Genomic DNA, 21,480 nt, shown 5'->3' on the forward strand with positions numbered 1-21,480 from the left:
GGATATTCCAGCTCAATAATTCACTGCCATGGACCAAGCCCACCAGAAGCAGTAACACGGACAAAGTCAGTGGTTTTGGGCTACACATCAGGCCTCTTGTGTCCTTTCCAGCATAGATCCTTGGTTTCCTATTGCAGTAACAGCTCACAATACAGCCACTATGCCCAATCTTTCTTTTAGACCATTTTCAAGTCAAATGGTCTCAAGCTAACAGGTATAAATGGACAGATCTTGTTAAAATAATATTTCCATAGAGAGAGAAAAAGATTCAAAGAAACTCATTTACTTTCCAGATAAATAATTCAGAAACCTGATAACCAGTTTTGAAAAGTCACCTGGATGTCTTGGAGATGAGGATCATAACACTTTCGTTCCTGATCTTGCAAATCACTTCTAAAAACTAAGTCTGACTCATAAATCACTTGGTTATTATTTTTTAAAATGGCCTTCAGTTCCTCATCAGCTGCAGGTGCTCTTTGTCATGCATAGAGGATGTTACTCTGATCTGGATAATCAGTTTTCTTTATACACATGTACCATGACAGTGAAGCACAGCAAGGCAGAATGGGCACTGGACTGTGAATCACAACCTGTACTTTTCATGTTGCTCTTCACCTGCACGTGACCTTGTAGAAAATACTTCACTATTCCGTCTCCATTTCCATCTACCCTTTGACTCCTTAAGCCAACAGTTGATTCCCTACCAAGCAGTTATACACAGAGGTCAACTTCAGTTAAGTTTTCAAGTATTTCTCTAATAAAAAACAGCAACTGCCAACTATTGTGGAGAGAGCAAATTCTACTGCAAGGAACTGATAATCTGAGGGTTTTTCTCCTGGCATGTATCTAGATATTAAAATCTGATCACATATTTTTCAGGTTCATTCCTCCTTTAATAAATATTTGCCAATAGCCTTTCTCCTCTTTCTTACAATTTAATGGTAAAATCACTTTAAAATGTCAAAGGCTGAGACAGCGAAGTGGAAAAATAATTATTTGAATGCAGTCAGCCACTGTATCTTCTTGGTCTAATATTAATGGGAGGAAAGGGAAGATTGTAACTGAATTTTAATGAATTCATTAGTTAATTATTGTAAAGCCCTATGAAAGTGCTAAGAATGATTATTACTTTTATTCCCAAGAATATTTTTTACAATGGCAGAGATTAACCTCCCACAATGACTTTTCTTTAGGTTCAAAATACGTGACTGGTGCAAAAAAGCATTTATTAATTCTTTGTTCAAGTATGGACCTAGTATCAGAGTGAGATACTGACATACTACACTACAAGTAGCCGCTTTTCCCTCTGCTAATGGGTTTATTTAAGTGAATAGGGTTAGCTGTACTATAGGGCATTGATCAACAGGAACAAGGCTAGTAAGTTCGCCAAAACATATACTGCATTTGCTGCATACTCAGCCACGATATTAAGCACAAATATAAATTAACAGAACCCTCTCAGAAGACTCAGTGAAGCAAGAGTGTCCTTCTGCCAGGCTGAATTTGGCCCACCACCCCTAATTCTGTTGAATTTAATAAGATAAACATGTTTTTTCATTTCCTGACTGCAGATAAGGCTGACAAAATATTCTGGAATCAGTTACCAATTTTAAGACCTAATCACTGAGCCAGCCAGGCAAATGAAAAAGAAAAGGTTTTCTCATTAAGTAATGTCTAAGGGAAAGTTTAAATCTGTATTCCAATAAAACATCTTGGTATTTGTTGCTGCAGGACCCAAGCATGTAACAATGCATCATGCATTTTAAAAGCAGTCTCACAGAAAGAGATGGGTACGTTCACAGAAAACACAACTTTTTTTCCCGTAAATGTTTACACAAGAACCTTTGGCAGAGAAATTCCCTGTCACTCAGAAATGTTTGTCACGGATCTCTTTGTTTCTTTTCCATTCTAATCATCTCCTGCTCCAAGCTGAAGTACTAGCATCCATTAATTTAAGTTAGTGTTGATTCAGATGTTGCTTACACTGACTTTTCTAAAGATTAATTCATCAATTGACTTGGTTTGTTTACATAAATTGTCCTTCTTGCCTAATTTCCCACAATATGCAATAGGACAATGATGTGAGAAGCTCTTAAAAAATCAGACCGATTGCTTTAATATACTGACATTGGGAACATGCTGTCTGCGTGCAGAGGCTGCGTGAAAAGGACACAGATGCAAGTCGCTGGTCAGGACATTGGCATTTCTTAGACTGTGAGGATGGGTTAATGTTTGTGATACCTACTGCCTTGGTGGCTTTCACTAAGGAAGGAAAACCCATTCTTTGCCTTCTCATGCTATTTATTTTAACCGATGCACATAAAGTGACAGTAAGCCTTATGCATGATGGTCAAAACCCTGACTCTTATAGGCAAAGAAAGAACTTGCCTTGAGCTCAGCCTCTTCTTTCCATCTCTATTCTGGCAAGTCTAGTGCCTAACAAAGTTGGTGAAACTTTTTAAAGTGCCAAATTTAAAAAACATTAAACAAGCAACCAAAGCTGAAACTGAAAAGCAACTACAAGAAAGTCACACCTTTTCCATCTCCTCTTATACTTTTCACTTGTAACAGAGGAGAAACATGTCCCCACAATGCTCCCTCCTGCCTACCTACCACTGGCACATTCCTCAGAGATATCAGGAGCAGCAGAAGTCTGCAGAGATCCAACCTGTGCGGATGCCACAGTGAAACACTACAATGCAGGAAGAACAGACCCAAGCAGAATCACCTTTTGTTAAGAGAACACCACACAGGGAGATCACAAGGACTAGAGCAGAGCACAAGGAGATGTGAAACAAGCGGCAGGGAGAAAAACAGAGGGAAGGTTAAGTGCAGTAGAACAGCACAACTTCTTCCTTCAAGCTTAAACAAAGAGAGACACATGGGGAGAAGGACTGGCTTCTGAATTAAGAAAAAAACCCAGCTCCTTTCCAAAATAATAGCTTTCTCACTCCAAGGTTGTGAACTTCAATATAAAAGCTACCCTCAAAAGGCTTTATTCCTCATGTCTCCGGGCCTCTTTTTCTTCTCCTTCTTAGAAAGAAAAAAAAAAAGAAGGGGTAGGGGAGGGAGAATCAAGAATTTAAACTGTTTGCAGCACAAACCATTGAACTCAATAATAGTAATAATAAATTACAAATGAACTCCTGCGCTTTCCTGATCTTCCTTTGTTCACTGCAGTCGTGTTCAAAGAGCACTCCCCACTTCAGAGAAACTATATTCATCATCTCCCAAATACCCTCCTTAGTAGGCTACTTTTGAAACTGAGAGAACAAGGTTCTTAAGTTCAATTTCCCGCTGTTTCTGAAGCAGGTAAATCTGATCAGATCTTTGGGGAAGAAAAAGCAAGAAAGGTAAACTAATACCTTCTTACTGCTTCATAGTGGATAACTCAAGACTAACTGTAGATCAGAAATGAACACCCGCCTCCAATGATGGCAATTACCATTTAAGTTTGTATAGTAACATGTCACATTTAACTACATGAATGAGGATCTCATTTACACCTGAAGACTGCTTTGTACTTGTAAAAGTACTATTACTATGTCTTCCAATAAATTTAGTTTGCAAATTAACAGAGAAAAAATTAAGGCTGAAAGTGTAATACAGATTCATGACAATCTTGGACTTAAATTTAAGCATTAAGTTAATGTAAGAATTTAAGACATACAAATACCAGGACACTTGCAATAGCTATGCACATTGGTAGAAATAGCAGGTGCTTGAAATATAGCCACTAAATGTAAAAATAATTACAATAAACAAACATCAGCAAACGCAGAACAAATAATCTGTGAAGAATAAGCCATTAACCTTGGTGTGGTAGTCGTATGACCACTAGTATCAGTGCCAGGAATGATAAATGGAGGGAAACAGCAACCAACTAATAAGGTATGTGCACTTCCCCCTATTTATTTCTTTCCAGATTAATTCATGTCTTTATTTTAGATAAACAAAACAAGGAAATTACCTATTTATTTTAAGACCAAGACTTTGCAGCAATAACGTAAAACTCATGTGAACTGTTAGAAAGAAAATAGTGACCTTGTTACAGTTATTTTTCAGGATTTATGCCAGTTTCTGGAAACCTCAAATAGCAGATATACAAAGAAAAAAGAAATCCATATACTATCAAACACAACTATCCTATAATACTATGGTGTATATACTATAAATAACTCAACTACAACCAGGTTTATGCCTCCTTCTTATCATGAAAAACGGCATTAGCAAGAATAGTGACAAAACCACTGTAATATTCAAGGGCCCAAATCTCATTTCTGAAGAATGCATGAACAAAATAGGTGTGAAACACACTATATATTTTCTGAAATCAGGACATTTGCTCCTAAGGAGCACTGCATGCAAAGGGCATAATTTGTTTCTCAGGCATACATCTGATCTTGCCCATTATTCCTCAGTCATTATCCTCAACACCTTTCTGGGAACAAATTGTCTAGAGAAACCAATCCGGCTGACAGCTCTGCCCCAAAGTCCAGAATGAACAGGCCCTTCTCTTGTATTCTTAGTTTGATTAATATATCCTATTTATGACAAATTCAAATCACTAATTTCTTTCCATAGTATCTTTCTTGCCTGCTCTGTACACTTCAGGTAATTGCATGGCATATTACCTTTGGTTCAAGCATGCACATTATTTTATCCTTCCCAGCTTCTGGGAAGTCTTTGGTTTTGTGTTTTGGGGGGGATTTTTTGTTTGTTTGCATTTTCATTTCCTCAAGTAAAGGAAGTAAAGGAAGCTAAACCTACATGCAAGACGGAAGCTTTGGCACGCTGCACTGCTGCAGTCCATTAGGAGAGCAAATTAAAATACTATACACATTAGCCTCTGTACTAATTAGTCTAAGGAAGCTTTCAGATGGAGCCAGCCTTGATCTTACCTGTCCTGTATCCTGTGTTGTTGAGGTACACTGCAAACGTACGTATTTCATGCTGAGCCTGCCAGGATGGAGAAGAGCAGTTCTCATTGTTAGTGTAAGTGTTGTGGTTGTGGACGTACTTCCCCGTAAGAATAGAGGAACGAGATGGGCAGCACATGGGTGTTGTAACAAAGGCATTGATGAAATGAGCACCTCCATGTTCCATGATCCGCCTTGTTTTATTCATCACTTGCATAGACCCTGGAATAACAAACCATCTCAGAATTATTTCAGTCACAAGAACTAAGAGCTCACATGTTACATCAGAGACCAGAACAAAGCACATGTAGTAAGGGCACTGTAACCTCATAGCAAACCCAAATCCAAAAAGATTGTCCTTCCTGTAGAGAAGTTCTCTTGTTTTAAGAAGGACCAAATACTGAAGTCCTAAGTTAAGATTTGACTCAAACCTGTTGACATAGATAACAATGCTTCTTTAATTTCTCTCGCTCTAAGCTCAAGATTTACCACAATAACTCTCTGCACTACCTGTGCAAGCTTTTTTGAGCCATTAGTACTGTTCCAGTAGCTGAAAGCAAGAAACAGCAGGAATGAGGCTAAGACAATGTGGCCTGAGGGTGAAATTCACTTTGTGCAGCAACCCTGACCAAGGTTTGCATGCTCAAGCATTATTTGCGCCTTGGTTTCAGAAGATACCTGATGCACCGCATTTTGTGCCAATTTTCTGCGAAAGGCTGAGGGTTGTAATCACAGAACCATTGAGGTTGGAAGATTATTTATCCAACAGTCTGCTCAAGCAAGGACTGAGCTGTTCTCTAAATAAAATGTTCTTTTTCCTAATGTGAGGTATTAGCAAGTATTGATTTATGCAGCCTTCAGTGAACCAAAGTAAACCCCTCAAAATAATTTCCATAACAGCTCACTGAGCTCTACCTGTCCACTTGATCCATTTTGATAATCGTGTTATCTAAAGCTCTCCAACTTTTCTTAGGCTTGGTTCTGTAGAATCATATTTTTAGATGACGGCTTAGGACAGATAACACCCTGTAGTTTATTACCATCAACTAAAAACAAGCAAGCAAGTTTAACTGGCAGGGACTTGGATGAATTGGGGTAATGGGAGCAAAAGTCTTTTTGCCAACAATTACTAAAAGCCATACTGCTGCCAAATGGCTGTTCTGTTTCCTATTTAAGACAAGGCTTTGGACAAAGACTTACCTTTACTACAGACATCCACCTAGCTAAATCTGGATCCATATCAGAGTTCTTCCTACATGTAGAAACACCAAGGATCAGAAATAAAACAGACATTTAGTTTCCCTCACCTATTAGTGCCTGACAGTTAAAACTGCAACATAGTGAGTTATACTTGATCTGTGAAGAATTTCCATTTTACAAAGAAATTATAATGGTACTTGTCCTCAGCATAACCTTGAAAAGGACAGTAAACCTTTCTGTCATCAACCCTCCCTTCATGTTACGAGCTGGGCAAGCCAATGGACAATAGGAAGATGAAGGTAAGGTCTCATGCTGGAGTAGGGCTGGGGCTAATTTACCTAAGGCTGAGTTGGATTAATAGTTCAGCTTTAATCAATGCATCCTGCAACCATCTGGCATAAACTGTATGTTGTTTCTATCAATAATTGGTTCAGGTTTCTTCTAAGCTCTTTAGATAGAGATTTCATTATGAAATTGCAACAGTAAGTAGGTTTGATATAGGGCACATTGAAATAAGCAGGAGTCAAAACCTAAAAGGAAAATAGTCTCAAGCTACGTACAAAATATGACTCTCTGGCACCATAATGGAAAGCCAATTGCTCCTATAGGTCATGTCACCTAAAACTTGCCATGGTATTAGTTCCCTTGAGATCCTTTTTTCACTTGGGCCAGAGCCCATGTCTGTCATACCACTTTTTGACAAGAACCAAGGCAGGTTATTGCACTCCTCCTTCAGAACTTGTCAAACTTCACATATCAAAAAAGTTTCTCAAGAAAGCAAGATTTTTTTTGTTTCCGTTAAGTGTTGGATAAGTGTCAGTGCTCAAAGGCACTAACACTACAGTTAACGATTGTAACAGGCAATTATACATTATGCAAGCCTGAAAACTGCAGACATTTCCTCTGCGTTGTCTTACGAGCTAGCCCAAGCATAAACAGGCAGACCGTAAGAATGTTTTGTCATCCCAATATTAAAATACAATTTAACAACCTCTTTAAATGACAGAGGCATCTGTGCATAAATAACAATACATGTTAAGACTCCCCTTGAGGACAGTAACCTCCTTTAATAAAACTGCTGTAATGACAAGGCCCTATATATCAACAGTCTTTAATAGAAAAACATATGATCTAATCTGCTTCCTCAGCCTAAGAACTAACACAGAGTGACAGATCAGCGGAAGGTAAAAATCCAGCATACTCTTTTGCACAGTCTTAAATAGGCCAGCTTTAAATATTTTACACAGCATTAAACCAGCCAACCAAAACTTACTTTCTTCTGCTTGCCTCTGATACAAACACAGAATAGTGAGAAGAAGTAGAAAATCATCTCTGTATGTCAGAATACTAGTTATGTGTTAATCACCAACTGGAACCTCATCAAATCACCTCTTGAGATGGAAAACCTTCTGGGGTTTCATTAGTGAATATTCCAAGAGAAGCTATGCTTTGAAGTGTCAATATTTAATTCAGAAAATGTCCTGTTACCTAAACCCACTGATGATAAATAAAAATTATTCAGTAGTTACATGCAAAATTTCTAAGCCATTTAAAAAAAATATCCATTGGACTACTGTGAAAATACGAAAGTTTAATCAATGTGATGCATTCAAGCTGCTCACATAAAGTGAGGCAAAACCAAGGTGGAAATCCCACTTGATGCTTGTGTGGTATCCATAACTTTTCTCAGTGTGTCTCCACAGTTCACTTTAGGGATAAGGCTGATATTTTGACTAATACTAATGGAGAAAATACACCAGTTGTCTGGTGACTTTCCCTATACTTGTGTTTGCTGTCAGAGGTCATACTTTACGTAAGTCTTAGGAACTCCAACTGTTGAACAACATGTATTAAGTCCCAAGTGATTTGGTCCAGTCTGAAGCACAAGTTAAGAAGTGGCATCCATATGCAGGTAAGTTAACTGAACCCCAGAATGTTAATTAACTGTCCCATAAAGCCTTCTGTCCTGGGTTTACCAGGAGCCGTTTTGCTCCTTCTTAGTAGCTGGTGCAAGCTCTGTGTTTTGACTTCCAGCCTGGGCAGAGAGCTGATAACACTGATTGTTTTTAACTGCTGTTAAGTAATGTTTATTCTGGCCAAGGACTTTGTGAGTCTCATGCTCTGCTGGGGACAAGGGGAGGCCGGAAGGAAGCAGAGACAGGACACCTGACCCAAACTAGCCAAAGAGGTATTCCATACCACAGCACGTCATGCCCAGGGAGGTAACTGGGAGTTACCCGGAAGGGCACACTCCCTCTTCGGGGGGGTCGAACTCGTTCGGAGGTGGTATCGTATTCTCTTGTTATTTTCTCTTATCAATATTATCATTGGTGGTAGCAGCAGTGATTTGTGTTATACCTTAGTTACTGGGCTGTTCTTATCTCAACCCGTGGGAGTTACATTCTCCTGATTCTCCTCCCCATCCCTCCAGGAGTGGGGAGGGTCGGGGGGGGAGTGAGTGGACGAGCTGTGTGGATCGGTTTAAACCACGACACCTTCTATTTTTTTATCTTATCTGAACCTCATTTGACACCCTTTTCACATCTTCATTTCCTCTTTTTTACTCTATTTAATTTGAATGAAGCTCTAAGGCCTTAATCTCTGTATATGATAACTAAGAAAAATCATCTTCCATGCCACTTATATAGTTTTTCCAGAGGAATCTCTAGGAACATACAAACTACCTCTCACTCAGATTTTCTAATGTGGCTGAAATACCTTCCAAATAACCAGACCTTTCTCAAACTATGAGAAAATGAAATAAGCTGGTTTGTTAAACCACAGAAACAAGGCAGGGAAACCTAATTAAACTGGAGGTGCTGAGTCCATCACACAGGGGACATCAGCATTATACTAACTTGGACTTAAATGGCTCTAATGGGGGAAAGAAAAGTCTTTGGTTTTAATTAATTCTTTCTCCTCGTCAGTATATTCCTCTTCTTTATATTCTGCTTGTCAATACAACTCCCTTGATTAGACAGTCAACTGAGTGTGTGTTTCAGGAGCTCTCTGTGTTCTCATTTATCTTCCTTCATTTGTATATATAACAATTTACATTCGTTCTCCTTTGACCTGGAAATTCTGCATCCTTTTCATCAGCCCTTCATAAATCTTTTCCTCTTTCAATACAAGGCTGAGGTTTGGTTTCCCAAATAAAACTTGTGGTTAACAGTAGTGCAAATTCAAAAAAGTAGTAATAAAAAGTTGCACTCCTTTCCTGAAAGAAAGACATTCTGGTAAACTCCACCTGCTATTGCTACATTATTAAATACATCTTAAATTGAATAAAGGAAAGGCTGCTAAGAGCATTTGAGATCGTGTTGGCTTCCCTTTTGCCTCAAAAGTCAGTCACACAAGAACAATGAAAGCTAGAACACCCATCAGTTACAGAATATTTTTAGAAGCAGATGAAATCTTAGTTATGCACAGCTTCTTTGCAACAGTTTCACAGCTTCCAAGTTTTCCTTAGCTTTTGTTCATTATTCACATTTTATTCCCATCTTTCTTAAGTGCATTAACCACAATCCCCACAAATGGCAATTATGATTAACTTGGACAGCTCTCCAGACACGAGACAAGAATAAAAATTAATTCAAATAAATATTGGGTCTCCCAGAGCCATTAGTGGCAAACGACAAATATCAAATCTCAGCTTCATCAAATGGATTTTCCTTACTTAGATCCTAATTTGTGTGGACACATGCCCATTATGCTTGAAATTGGAAAGCATCAGATTATCAGAGAAGAGAAACTATACTGCCCAAAGGACTTAGACAATTGCATCAGAAACAAGCAGGCTAGCATAAAATGGAAGATGATAAATTTTTTAGGACCACCTTCTGAGCCTGCAAGATAATGCAGTTAAGTTCTTCGGGATATGCATTATTGAAGCTGCTTTCTTTGTGATCCAAATAACCGTTAGAAAAGTGACGATGACAACAACAAATAGTTTTCTGACCCTACTAATATGAATTACATTTGTATTTGGTGGGGTTAGTGCCATAGAAAGCTTCCTCACCACCTTTGAGAAGAACATGACATCTACAATACTGCAGACATGCAGCAATATTAATAAAAGCAAAGCATCTGCAGGAATATTGCCACATTGCTGTGATTAACTTCCCAATTAGATGAGGAAGTGTGTAAATTACATGAGGAAGTGTGTAAATTACACTAACTGGTTAATTTTACTATTGTGTTCCATTTCTTCTGTGAGGTCTGTTTTCCAGTTTTTCCCCAACTGTCAAAAACCTCACCAGACCACACATACACAAGCTCTCATCTTCCAGATGATCCACGCTTTATACCCACTTAAAAGCATATTTCTAATGCAAAATTATTAATGTAAACTGGTTTGTGTTAATCACTTCTAACTACAGACAACATTTAATAAATATAAGCTTGTTCAGGTAACAAACCCAGCCTCTGTCAGTTAATTCGTTATTCCAAATCATTAGGCAAAGCACATGTTTAATCTTCATCTCCTTTCTTCAACAATTAACATAGCATTGAGTAACACAGTATCAAAAGGTCTTTACTAAGTGATCTTGGTCAGTAATTAACTACACATCTAAATGGACAATACCAAGAACAGTACGACTATTCTAGGTAACATTTAAGTAATTAAAATGAAAATTGTGTGTGTAATGAACGTCTGCAATTACACACAAAAATTTGGGTAATTACATGGTGCAATAATCAGTTATGAATTTAAATCTACTGCTTTGGCACGTAGCTTCCCAGGTTAAACCTGCAATCGCCAGAAGCATAGTTTAGGTGTCTAATGAAGACAGATAGGCAGGAGTCTCGTATTTCCACAGAAACAGGAAAGTTTAGCATTTTAACTGGAGACTAACTTTTGCTGTCCTTGAATTGCATGTGGTTGGAAAATATTTTCTACAGGAAGGTAGGTTTAAACTTTTGTTACTTTTCTTCTTGTCATTTTTCACACAGATAAAAGATAATTATTCTGAACACAAGAATCTAGATTCAAGGCAAAGCAGTGCCATATATAAATTCTCTTTATGTTGGGCTCTTACCAAGTTCTACATCCTGATCATCAGTAAGAACAAGGATGATGTTTGGGCGGATGTTTCTACGGTCTCTTTGAAATCTTCCCTTCAGACGCTGATTTAACAGGAAAGCTGAACTTCCATCCAGCAGTGATAAAACAGTCATCATGAATAATCCAAGGACAATACTGTGCTGTGCCATATTGTGCTGATTTAGTGTTCTTTCTGAACAAGGTAGGTTAATGGCTTCTATTTCTTCTTTGTTTGCAGGTCTCCTATAAGGGAGAAGGAAACAAGTGTTTATTTATACCTTGACCTCCCTGCCCCACAAGGGACAGCAAGTTTCTCTCCAAAGTAGTAAAAAGCAATATACTTGAAATAATCTAACTCCTAACAAAAAAACCCCAAACACACCAATTTAACCTTTTCCTGTAGTGCCAGCTAGAAGCAGAAACTTGAAAAATTCACAGTTCATGAACTGTTATCAACATCAGCAGTGAAGTTTCACCCAGTGCTCAAACTTGGCAGCAAGTTGAAGGATTTAGCAGGGTATCAAACCCTTACTTTTGCTTTGATACATGTAAAAAGCAACCAGCTTCCTTACAGTTATGGGATGTTTCGAGATGACTTTTTTTTTACTGCATCAAAAATGCAGATGTTGAATTAAAAACCCAAACACGTCTTTCCTTACTGCCAGGACTATGGCAAAATTCACCGAATTAACAACACATCTGCAAATTCATAAAAGACCCTCAGACAGATGACTTGTTATACACTGATTTATCTTACAAATTTCATTACAGAGCAGAGCTGCCCAGAACTTGGAACTATGGTACAATGCTGTTTGAAGTCTAGTATAGCTTTGATGTTCGTGTGATATCCCTTCAGCGTTTCTGATGGCTTCCAAGATTTATTCTTTTTTTTTAATATCATTATTATTAATGAGCACATTTGAAGGCCCATTACTGCAAATGTTTGGGAATGGAAGCACCAAAGTGATTTGCAGCGCCTGTGACTTCTCTCCATCAGAAAACACAATGCACCAGAATTAACCTGCTTGCAGAACAGAGCACGTCTAACTGGTACTGCTCCTGTTGATGAGCCAATTAAAAATCTTTCACAATTCTTACACAGAGAGTCCAAAAAATATATAGGTGTGCTGAAGAATTTTGATAATCATTGTTTTGCTCAATGCTCCTCCGGTATGAAGGGATTTTCTCTTGCTTTTGGAAGTCAAAACAACAGTATGAAACTGTATTGAAAATATCAAGTACTAATTATTTCATCAGATCCAGCGATCAATGAGTCAGTTTTTGATGAATTCCCTGCTTGCTGCCTGCCTTTTCCTGGACTGGTGCCAACAATCTCTTGTAGTGCATTGAAAAAAAATCAATTAAAAATAACACAAGGGAGAGTATCTGCTTTTTGTAAAGACCAGAAATGCCTGACTAGAAAGAACCCAGCACAGAGCGTTTTACCCAAAGAAATACATTGGCCACCCTGCCCCTAAAGCCACTTGGGAAAACACTTTTTCTTCCAGCAGATTATTTCATTGCCACATTATTACTTGATCTCTGCCAGCGTCTGTTCTTTGAGATAAACTTTGATTAAGGAAGTTCTCATGCAATAGCAAAACCACTGGTCTGAAAAATTGTACTCTGCTTCCATGCTTATTTAACAAATGCATATTGAATTTTCATGTAAGTCAACAGATATGTAGCTATAGCATGATGCAATATTTATTAAGGCTGTTTTCCAAAAACATACTAAGAGGGTTTTAAGGAAATGAAAAATCCTTATTCCTTACTAGTTTCTACAGCGAGTTTCACAGGCAGGTGAAATAAAGTTTTTTCATAGAAACTAAACATTGATTTTTAATATCCTAGCACTTGTACCAATGGAAAGGGAAAAGTCCAGATTCCTAAGTTCACAGGCAGAGCTTTAGTACCTCTGTGGCTGCTCAGAGATGTGCCAGGCTGCAGCAGAAGGAACACCAACAAGTCCTATCAATTTTCATTCCTTGTACTCAGAATTCCATCTGCAGCAGCACAACTGGGAAGAATCATGTCAGACTCACTGTGTTGCTACTGTCCAGAGTAGTCGAAAGCAGCTTGAAAGGCAAACCTGGGTCTGTTTCAAAAGGGAAGGGGTAAAAAAAACCAAACAAAAAAAAAAACCAAACAAAAAATAAAGTTAGTTTAGCAGGCACATATTCCTGGACACCAGCTTTTGGGAAGAGAAAGTATAGAAGTGACTTCTGCTTTTCGGCAGTTACTCCACATGTACTTGTGTTAAAAAAACCCAATAAAATAAAGTGACTACACATGTTTTCATTATGCACAAACCTTTTCCTGAAGTTCTAAAAGTTAGTGTGGGTTTTTCTGCTCTACACTAGCCAATAGCTTCTTGGAATACTAGCATTTGCTGACTCTCCTTGCAGTATTTAAGGCCTTCCATTCTTGTATCCGCTCATAACTACATTCACTGTAGAGTATTGTGCATCTGACAGCCTTCTTTGCATTTTTCTCACTCCTTTTAAATAAATGCATGGCAGTAACCTCATGACCTCATTGCCTCTCTCCCTTTGCCTGTCTTTTCCTCCCAGTTTATTGCTTGTCCCTCCCTCCATTGTCACTAAAAATAGACATTGTCCCCAGCTCAGAAAGCTGCTTCTCTATCTATAAAATACCCAACGCATTTGGGGATGTGCATAAACTGCTCTTCCACAGCTATTTTATCCACATTTATATCTTTATGGTTTAAAAGAGTTATCTCTGAGAGGATACTGCAAGTGGAGGAGAGAATTTCCTGTCAAGTACAAGAGGCAACTTCTCCTGAACCTGTTATCTCTTTCTCACCCCTCTCCTCAATGAAGATTTTTTAACTACTCTGATGTGTTATGTTCCTATTATTATCAGCGTAAGTACTGCTGGGAACCAACTCAAAGTATGTAATTATGTGCAAAACTCATACCAATAACTAGGTAAGAAAATTAAAGCAATTTTAGAAAATAACCTGTTTCTCGAAGTATGCATTCATAAAACAGACATGCCACAACTAACAGCATATATGCAATAAAATCTAAAAGCCAGCTTTAAACAGTACTTAGAATAGCAACAGAAGAGGCTCTCGCCTGGATTGCCAGTGGTCAAATATAGATTGATTTTTTTTTAACCCCTAGTCTTCAGTGAACTTCAGGGGAGAAATCTGGTAAAGTCTCTATCACAGTTCTTTCTCCATTTCTGTCAACAAGTTTAAGCTGCAACTCATAGATAAGTCCACAGCAGTGCCCCAGTCTGCCTTCACATTTAATATAGCACCCTCTCCAACGATGCATTTTGGTCTGAGTGGTACAGATGGTCTACTGCTTTCTATGCCTCTGCAGGCCATCCTCCAATATTAAAGATGCTTAATCTGGAGTGGCTCCCATGAGAATTAGGTATGCCTCTTATTTTCTCCCAGATTACACATATGAACTTGACAAGCCTACTCACTCCTGGTTTATATTTAAGCAAATGCTATCGGTAATTTATGAAGTGTTCTTCAGCTGGGGCACCTAACTCGGCTTGATTAAGCCTATGCAACCTTCTAGAAGGCTGCTTTAGACAAAGTCTGCATCTCTTATTTTCTATGGTTTACGGTGGAGTTTAACAAGTCCCTGACTCCCTCCATAGCCTGAATTAGACACAGCTGCTTCTTTTTCTTCATAACTCCTGCTGGAATGGGGAATGAGAATAAAGCCAAACTTAATTCTCCTGTGTGGCAACACAGAACATTACACTAAGTCACATTATAAATGTTGAAGAAATAAAGCCAGACTTCAGTACATTTATTCTATTTATAAAAGAAAGGAGCCAAACTCTGTTCCCAAGTAGCATTTGCACCAAGGAAAGACTTAGTTTTAATACTGCCCTCTAACTAATGACAGTTCTACAGCAGCAGAGGCAGAATACACAGGGATGACCAGCGTCAGCTCTACCCCAGATGACATTTTTAACATGCTATTGATCCGTACTGCTTGGCACAGGTGTAGGAGGTACTGTGTGCAACACTAGTAACAGACAGTACAGTACACACTGGCATTCCCCATCTTTAATGCCTGTCCAAGCACAACTGCCCCACGCATGAGTGCAGTGCAACCTCACTGAGGTCAAATAATTAAGTTATTCCAATGTAATCAAGAGTAACACCTGACTCTTCCTGGAGCAGAAAAGGAACAAACATGTAACGAATCTATTCCTGTATCAAATAATAAATTAATTAATCCCACTTTCAGGTTACCTCTAGAGAGCTGTTTCTAATCCTACTTCTATTAACTGATTATTTTTTTCAAATAAGTCTACTGCAAAGCACTGGTACCGCATTGATGGCAAGTTCAGCCCACCCAGCCACCACGGCAGAGCAGGGCAGCAGCATATAAACCACATGCTGGAGCTGCACAGGAAGGGAAAACTGATGAGCAAGAAGCAACGCACACCTGCTCTAAATAGGGCTGGAGCCACTACCAGGTGTATCATATAAGCAGACTTAGGTGTGCCATTTGTCCAATGTTTAAATTTATTGAAAGACATGGTGCTGGAGCCATTCCCTAGCAACCAACCCAATTAAAACCACTTTGCCAGTTAAATGGATTCAGCAGTGCTGCTGTTCTTTTAACTCTTGAGTCGCTTCTACGCATCCAGGTCTGGTTATGAGAAGTCCTTTTTCACTGACCATTTGAAACCATTATATTTTTGCTCATAAAACATAAACACATTTGTATACGAGGACCGGGAAGAATCTTGTTTGCAATCAAACAAGGTTCTCTAGGGAATCCTGCTATCAATGTTACTGCTGTAATCTAACAACATACTGTGTTTTCTTACAGCTTTATACTTTGGGGGGTTTTCCCCCGGGAAAGTAAGAAATTGAAGAGAAAGGACAAAATCAAATCCCCAGGGCTGTGCCTCTCAAATATTACAGTCATGCTGATTTACCAACACAAACTACAGCTAAACTGTTTTTATTTGCAAATATCTACAATCTTTCGTAGCTATTTGGAAGCTCCAGAACAGAGCTTCCAGGACTTGCTACAGCACTAAATTACTATTCTTACGTGTTCTTCTGACTCGCTTTCCTTACGCTGGTGAACTCTACACCTAAGCTAAATATTTATCACCAGGGAGTTTACTTGCATTACAGAATCTCTTCCCTGTTCTACAACTTCATTTTAAATAAAATGGAATAATAACTTACAAGTTTCCACAGCATTTGATATTTTTAAAGGTGTTTTAAACAGTACAATATACTTTCCACAAAACCACAGTATTCTTTCTGTTCACTCCTTGCATCTTATTATTAAAGCTTCCCAGTACACACACTCCTCAGACAGGTTAAACTGCTACGTAGATCCCCCAAATCCACAATAATAAAACACGCTTTTCTGCGCCACAAGAAATGATAATCCAATAACTGGGAAGAGATTAGGAATAATTTCCCTATTATACTTATTATCTCCACTTACTTACAAATCATAAAGATAGACAATCTCTGCCTTTAAAGATAATTATGTTAACTTGTATTAAGTACAGTAATAACAACAGACTTTCACTTGTGAAAATACCAGACGGGAACGAATGTAAGTGCTTTAAGATAGAAAAAGTAGGCGAGAACAGTTACCAGTGCACAAATACATCGTACCAAGCAGACAAAATTATCTGTAGCCGCATACAGGAAAAAAAACCCCAACCATGCTATGCATATACATACGCAAGGCACATACAGTCAGTGCCCACATCACCCGGACACACACGGGTATTTGCTAAATGGGAAGCTGAGTGCCAGGGCATCAGCTGCCTTTGGAAACTCTTTTTCCACACAGGCTGCCTCTCACTGAGCACGGGGCTGCACCAGTAAGAGGGCGGCGAGCAGAGGCCCCGCCAGCACCCGCAGCCGGGGCCATATCCCGGTCCTCCCGCGGGGTACCCATTACCGACCGGCCAGGACGTCTCGCCCCGCCGTGGGCAACAGCCTTAGGGCCGGGAGGGCCGGGGACTCCGGCCGCACCGGACACGGGTGCCCGGGGCCGCAGCGATCCCGACGGTAGCCGGCGACTCTCACCCGTCTCACAGCCCCAAGCCCTCTTTCTCGTCACACCTCGCTCAACTTCCAGCCCCGCCCGTTACCTATGCAGCAGGAGCGCGGCCAGATGCACTCGCTGCCTGCTTGCTGCACCAGCCCCTCGGCCCAAGCTCCCCGCTCCTGCAGCCCGGCGGCAGGGCACCGCCGCTCCGGGCTCCCGCCGCTCGCTCTAGCGCTCACTGCGCGGACAGCGCCACCGCCCACTCACCGCGGAGCCGCGCTACGGCCGCAGCCCCACCGCCCGCCTGCGGAGCCGGGCGCTCAGCGCGACGGCGAAGCGCATCCTCCGGCCGTGGCGCCGGGCAACGGCCGAAGCCCGTTTTCCCGTAGAGAGCAAGACGCGGTGCTGTCCCCGCCTCTTCTTCCTCCTCTCCCTTCTTCTCCTTTTCCCGTTTAAAAAGTTCATTTACCTCGAGGATCCTCCTCCCAGGCTTGACGCAATGCCCCCGCGGCTGGTAGGGAGGAACCCGCTCCACCAGCCGGAGTCCGGCGGCAGCACCGCGGGGGCGCAGCTCCACACTCCGTCTCGCACGGGAGAAATGGGGCGGCCAAAGCCAGCGCCCCCCCCCCCCCCGCTGTCGCAGGGTGCTCAACGCCTTTGTAAGCCAAGAGGTCAGTCCCTTGACGGGGACTGCACCCTGACACCTGCGGAGGGACAGGCGAGGGCTTCTTAGTGTGTTGGAAACACAGACAGCACTTGCAGTGGTGCGGCTGAAATTAAAGGGCCCCATCTGCATCAGGAATTACCTCCTCCAGGGAGGTTACATTCTACTCATAGAACTTGAGTGTTTGGATAAATACCTAAATATATAATATGTCTTTGGTGGATTCCTTAAAGACATTTTAAATACCTATGTTTCAACTATACTGGTACATTAATATGTAAAAATATATAAGAGTACAGCATTTTCTTTTAGCTTCTCCAGGCCTAGGGAAGCTGTGGCTACCCCATCCCTGGCAATGTTTAAGGACAGGTTGGATGGGGCTTGGAGCAACCTGGTCTAGTGAAAGGTAACCCTGCCCCTGGCAGGGGAGTGGAACCAAAAGAGCTTTAACATACCTTCCAAACCAAACCATTCTGTGATTCTATGATAGTGTCACACATGCAACTCCAGTTATCTCAGAACTTCCCAACCGTTGTTATTACATCTAATGCCAAAGTATCCATGGAGGAGGCCATAAATCACAAATGCCACTAGATCTTTAAGATTTTACTTTGAATTTGTGTCTTTTAAGTATGCATTAGAAAAGAAGCTGAAAATAAAAAAGACCTTTAAGCTACTACTTTTATCACAAAAAGATGCTACAGTGAAAATGGTTTTTGTGGTTGAAGATGAGCAGGATAAAGCTTTCCTGTGCAAGACCAACAATCAATGGAAGAGGAGGAGTAAGAAACAGATTAGAGAAAGAAGATTCTATCTTTTCCCTGCCCAAGTCAAAACACACACTTGCACAGCTATAGAACAGCAAGGAAATTAGATGGCTCTTGAGAATGCTGCAGGAAAATGATTACCTACAGTTTTAAGGAAAAAAAAGCCGAGCAGAAGAGACTCACAGTATAGAGGTCTAGAAGTAAGTATTTTGAACAAATACCACCAGTGAACCCCCTTTCTGTCGTACAACTAGGTACACACTAGGGGCTGCAACAGTCCAACTGTATTGGAATAAACAAACCTCTCCCTAACAGGGAGTCACACCAACACAGAATGTGTGTGTAAAACAGGAGCTCTATCTTGCTAACATGCTGATTAAATTGTTATATTGCTTTCTGTGATAACATTTGACCTTTTACTAGCAACTTTCATCTTACAATAAAACAATTTACAGACAATACGTTTTTACAACACCTGTGAGCTGCATTGGTCTGATTCTGCACATTTGGGGCATGAATTAGTGTTGGAGAAGGCAGCTGAGTCACCCAGAGCCAAGCAGACTTCAGGCAGCAAGACCAGGAACAGAACCAGGAATGTAGCTATCCCACAGGCCAACAGCTTGCATCGGCAACACTATACCTCTACCAACAAACTCTAAAGGCACTGCAAACATCAACCACCAAGCCAAACAAAAATACCAGGTTTGCAATGCAGAGGACAAAATTTTAAATTGGAAAACAAAATGGACCAGCTCCTTGTTTAAAACATCATTTTTCTAGAGCACTGGAAATGGGATTTTCTATTCCAAGAAACTCACGACCTCAGATACAGCTATTGTGAATAGCTTGTGAATTTTCATTAATATAAACTACAAGCCACAAAGATACTAAAACCTGTATTACTAACATTAGTATTGCAATCCAAATTTGATTTTAACATCACTGGAAAATCTGTCACACTCGATGGCTCATTCCAACAAAAGGGTGTATTCACCTCACAGTGAGTGCATGTAATTTCCATTAATGTTAATGGGAGTTATGCAAGTGCATTAAGAGGATAATATACCCCCTGGTCTGAGACAACCCTGCAAAGTGAAAGGTGCTTCCTCTTCAAGAGAATGGGGTTTCCATCTCATGCATTTCAAAAGAACTTGTTCTGGCACTGTTACAAAACAGTAGGGATAACAACTATTATGCATACTTGGTGAATGGTTTCCAAAGTTAAAGCAGTTTGGCGATTTCAGCTAGTTTTCCTATGGCCAAAAAAAAAAAAATAAAAATCAAGGGATATAGACATATTTAAAACACTGTGGTTTATTTGAAGTCTAGTGCAATAAAATCACGTGAAATGACTGGTAAAACAAGGTCTGAAAGCCTGCTGGTGCAATGGGGAAGAAACTTTTTAGGTATCCACTTTGTAACTAAAGCAAAACTTTCATTCACTATCTGGGAAAGGATTCCATTGGTATATATGGACCATCACAACTGGTCAGGACTGCAGAAGATAAATCAAAAAGGCAAGATCCTTCCCTTTCACTCCCGCACCAGAGCTTTTTCACTGTTCAGATCTCTCTCACAGTATGCACTGAACAGCTTGGAGTTATTTTACTGTGCCTCAAATAACAAATGTTGCCTTTTATCCAAGTAATTTGTTTTAAAAAAATAATCCCAGGCAATACCTGTTAAAATTAGGAGAACTGGACGTGCAGGCATTTCTTTAAATATCATCACACATTGATCTGCACCATTAGGCCTCCAAATCCCTTCAACAATTTAATCTAGTTTCTCTGTCCACCTCACTTTCAAGTTAGTGCAACACAGAAAAAGGTACAGACCAAAGTGTGTGGGACTGTTAAATACACTATGCACTGGCATGTAAAGGGGAAGCACTTAGATCCAGCTGGCAGATGGTGGGGATCCACACTAGTATCTCTGAATCAGTCCTGAGACACAAGTTAAAGGTGTGACAAGCAGTCATGGGGAATGTCCTCCAGAACAGAGCCCAAGAGGAGGAGCAGCACCTCAGCCTACAGAGAAGGAACTTCTGAGAAAGGAGAACACAGAGAGAGTCCAAAGTCACTAAAAACACCCCAAAAATAGAAAACAGGCAACCCACTGTGTAACGCATGTCTTTAACACTGTTGCCAGATATGTTGTGCTTTCAGAGCTCAAGCATTGTTCTCATGTTACATGAAACAAAGAAGGGCTGGCTTTCACATTTTTACATACTCTGCTCAATGCCTTCCAATTCTTATGACTTGCTAATCTTTATCTTCATAGCAACTCATAAAACCTCTCAAACCAGAAGTCACTTTGATTTCTCCTCTCTTTCATAATTTTTCATGTGTACACACGTGCTCTGAGCCCTTGTTAAAGACCTAGAAATAAAGCCAGCAACAGAACATAAGTCTCATCTCCCTTGCTTTCCCTCAGCGTCATATATTACAGTTATCAGTCCAGAGTTACACTGGACTGATTACACTGGTCAGAGCCCTCATAGCACTACAGAGTTTTACTTCTTTGAACAACTCCAGTTGCATAAAATGGATAAATAAAAGCTGCTTCACCAACAAACCTAAATGCTATTAGGAAGGTATCAAACAGCACAACACGCTGCATACTGTGACCCCTCACACTGTATGTGTTTTATATTGCAGACTCCAGCTCAATAGGATTTTGCGGGCTATTGCTCTGCTCCTGAAGTTGAGCTGCACTTTCTGTAAATGTGTAATCACATTATGGGGGAAAATGGTTTATATGTTTTGAGGTACTATGAGAATGGAAAAGGGGAACATGGCCAGAAAAAGCAAAGGAGAAGGGAATAATTCACCTTGGCTGCTTCATCCAAATACTAAGC

The 21,480-nt window shown here is 40.1% G+C and overlaps 1 protein-coding gene across 9 annotated transcripts in view; it reads right to left on the bottom strand.

Annotated features, from left to right (window-relative positions):
• The window catches only part of SULF2 (sulfatase 2), a 151,909-nt gene that overhangs the window by 52,475 nt on the left and 77,954 nt on the right, over window positions 1–21,480 (bottom strand). For 3 of the 9 annotated variants that reach the window (XM_065691162.1, XM_065691155.1, XM_065691164.1), the window contains exons 1-4: window positions 17,460–17,623; window positions 13,080–13,261; window positions 11,159–11,406; window positions 4,902–5,141 (exon numbers count right to left, since the gene is read on the bottom strand). In XM_065691162.1, coding sequence (XP_065547234.1) covers window positions 4,902–5,141; window positions 11,159–11,333 — 415 coding nt within the window. In that variant the 5' untranslated portion in view covers window positions 11,334–11,406; window positions 13,080–13,261; window positions 17,460–17,623. Of the gene's footprint in view, window positions 1–4,901; window positions 5,142–6,119; window positions 6,172–11,158; window positions 11,407–13,079; window positions 13,262–17,295; window positions 17,421–17,459; window positions 17,624–21,480 lie in introns of those variants that run through there. The other 6 variants (XM_065691156.1, XM_065691157.1, XM_065691159.1 and 3 more) reach the window with 4 other exon arrangements.

This window comes from Lathamus discolor, chromosome 11 (assembly GCF_037157495.1).
Source record: "Lathamus discolor isolate bLatDis1 chromosome 11, bLatDis1.hap1, whole genome shotgun sequence".
Lineage (NCBI taxonomy): Eukaryota > Metazoa > Chordata > Aves > Psittaciformes > Psittacidae > Lathamus > Lathamus discolor.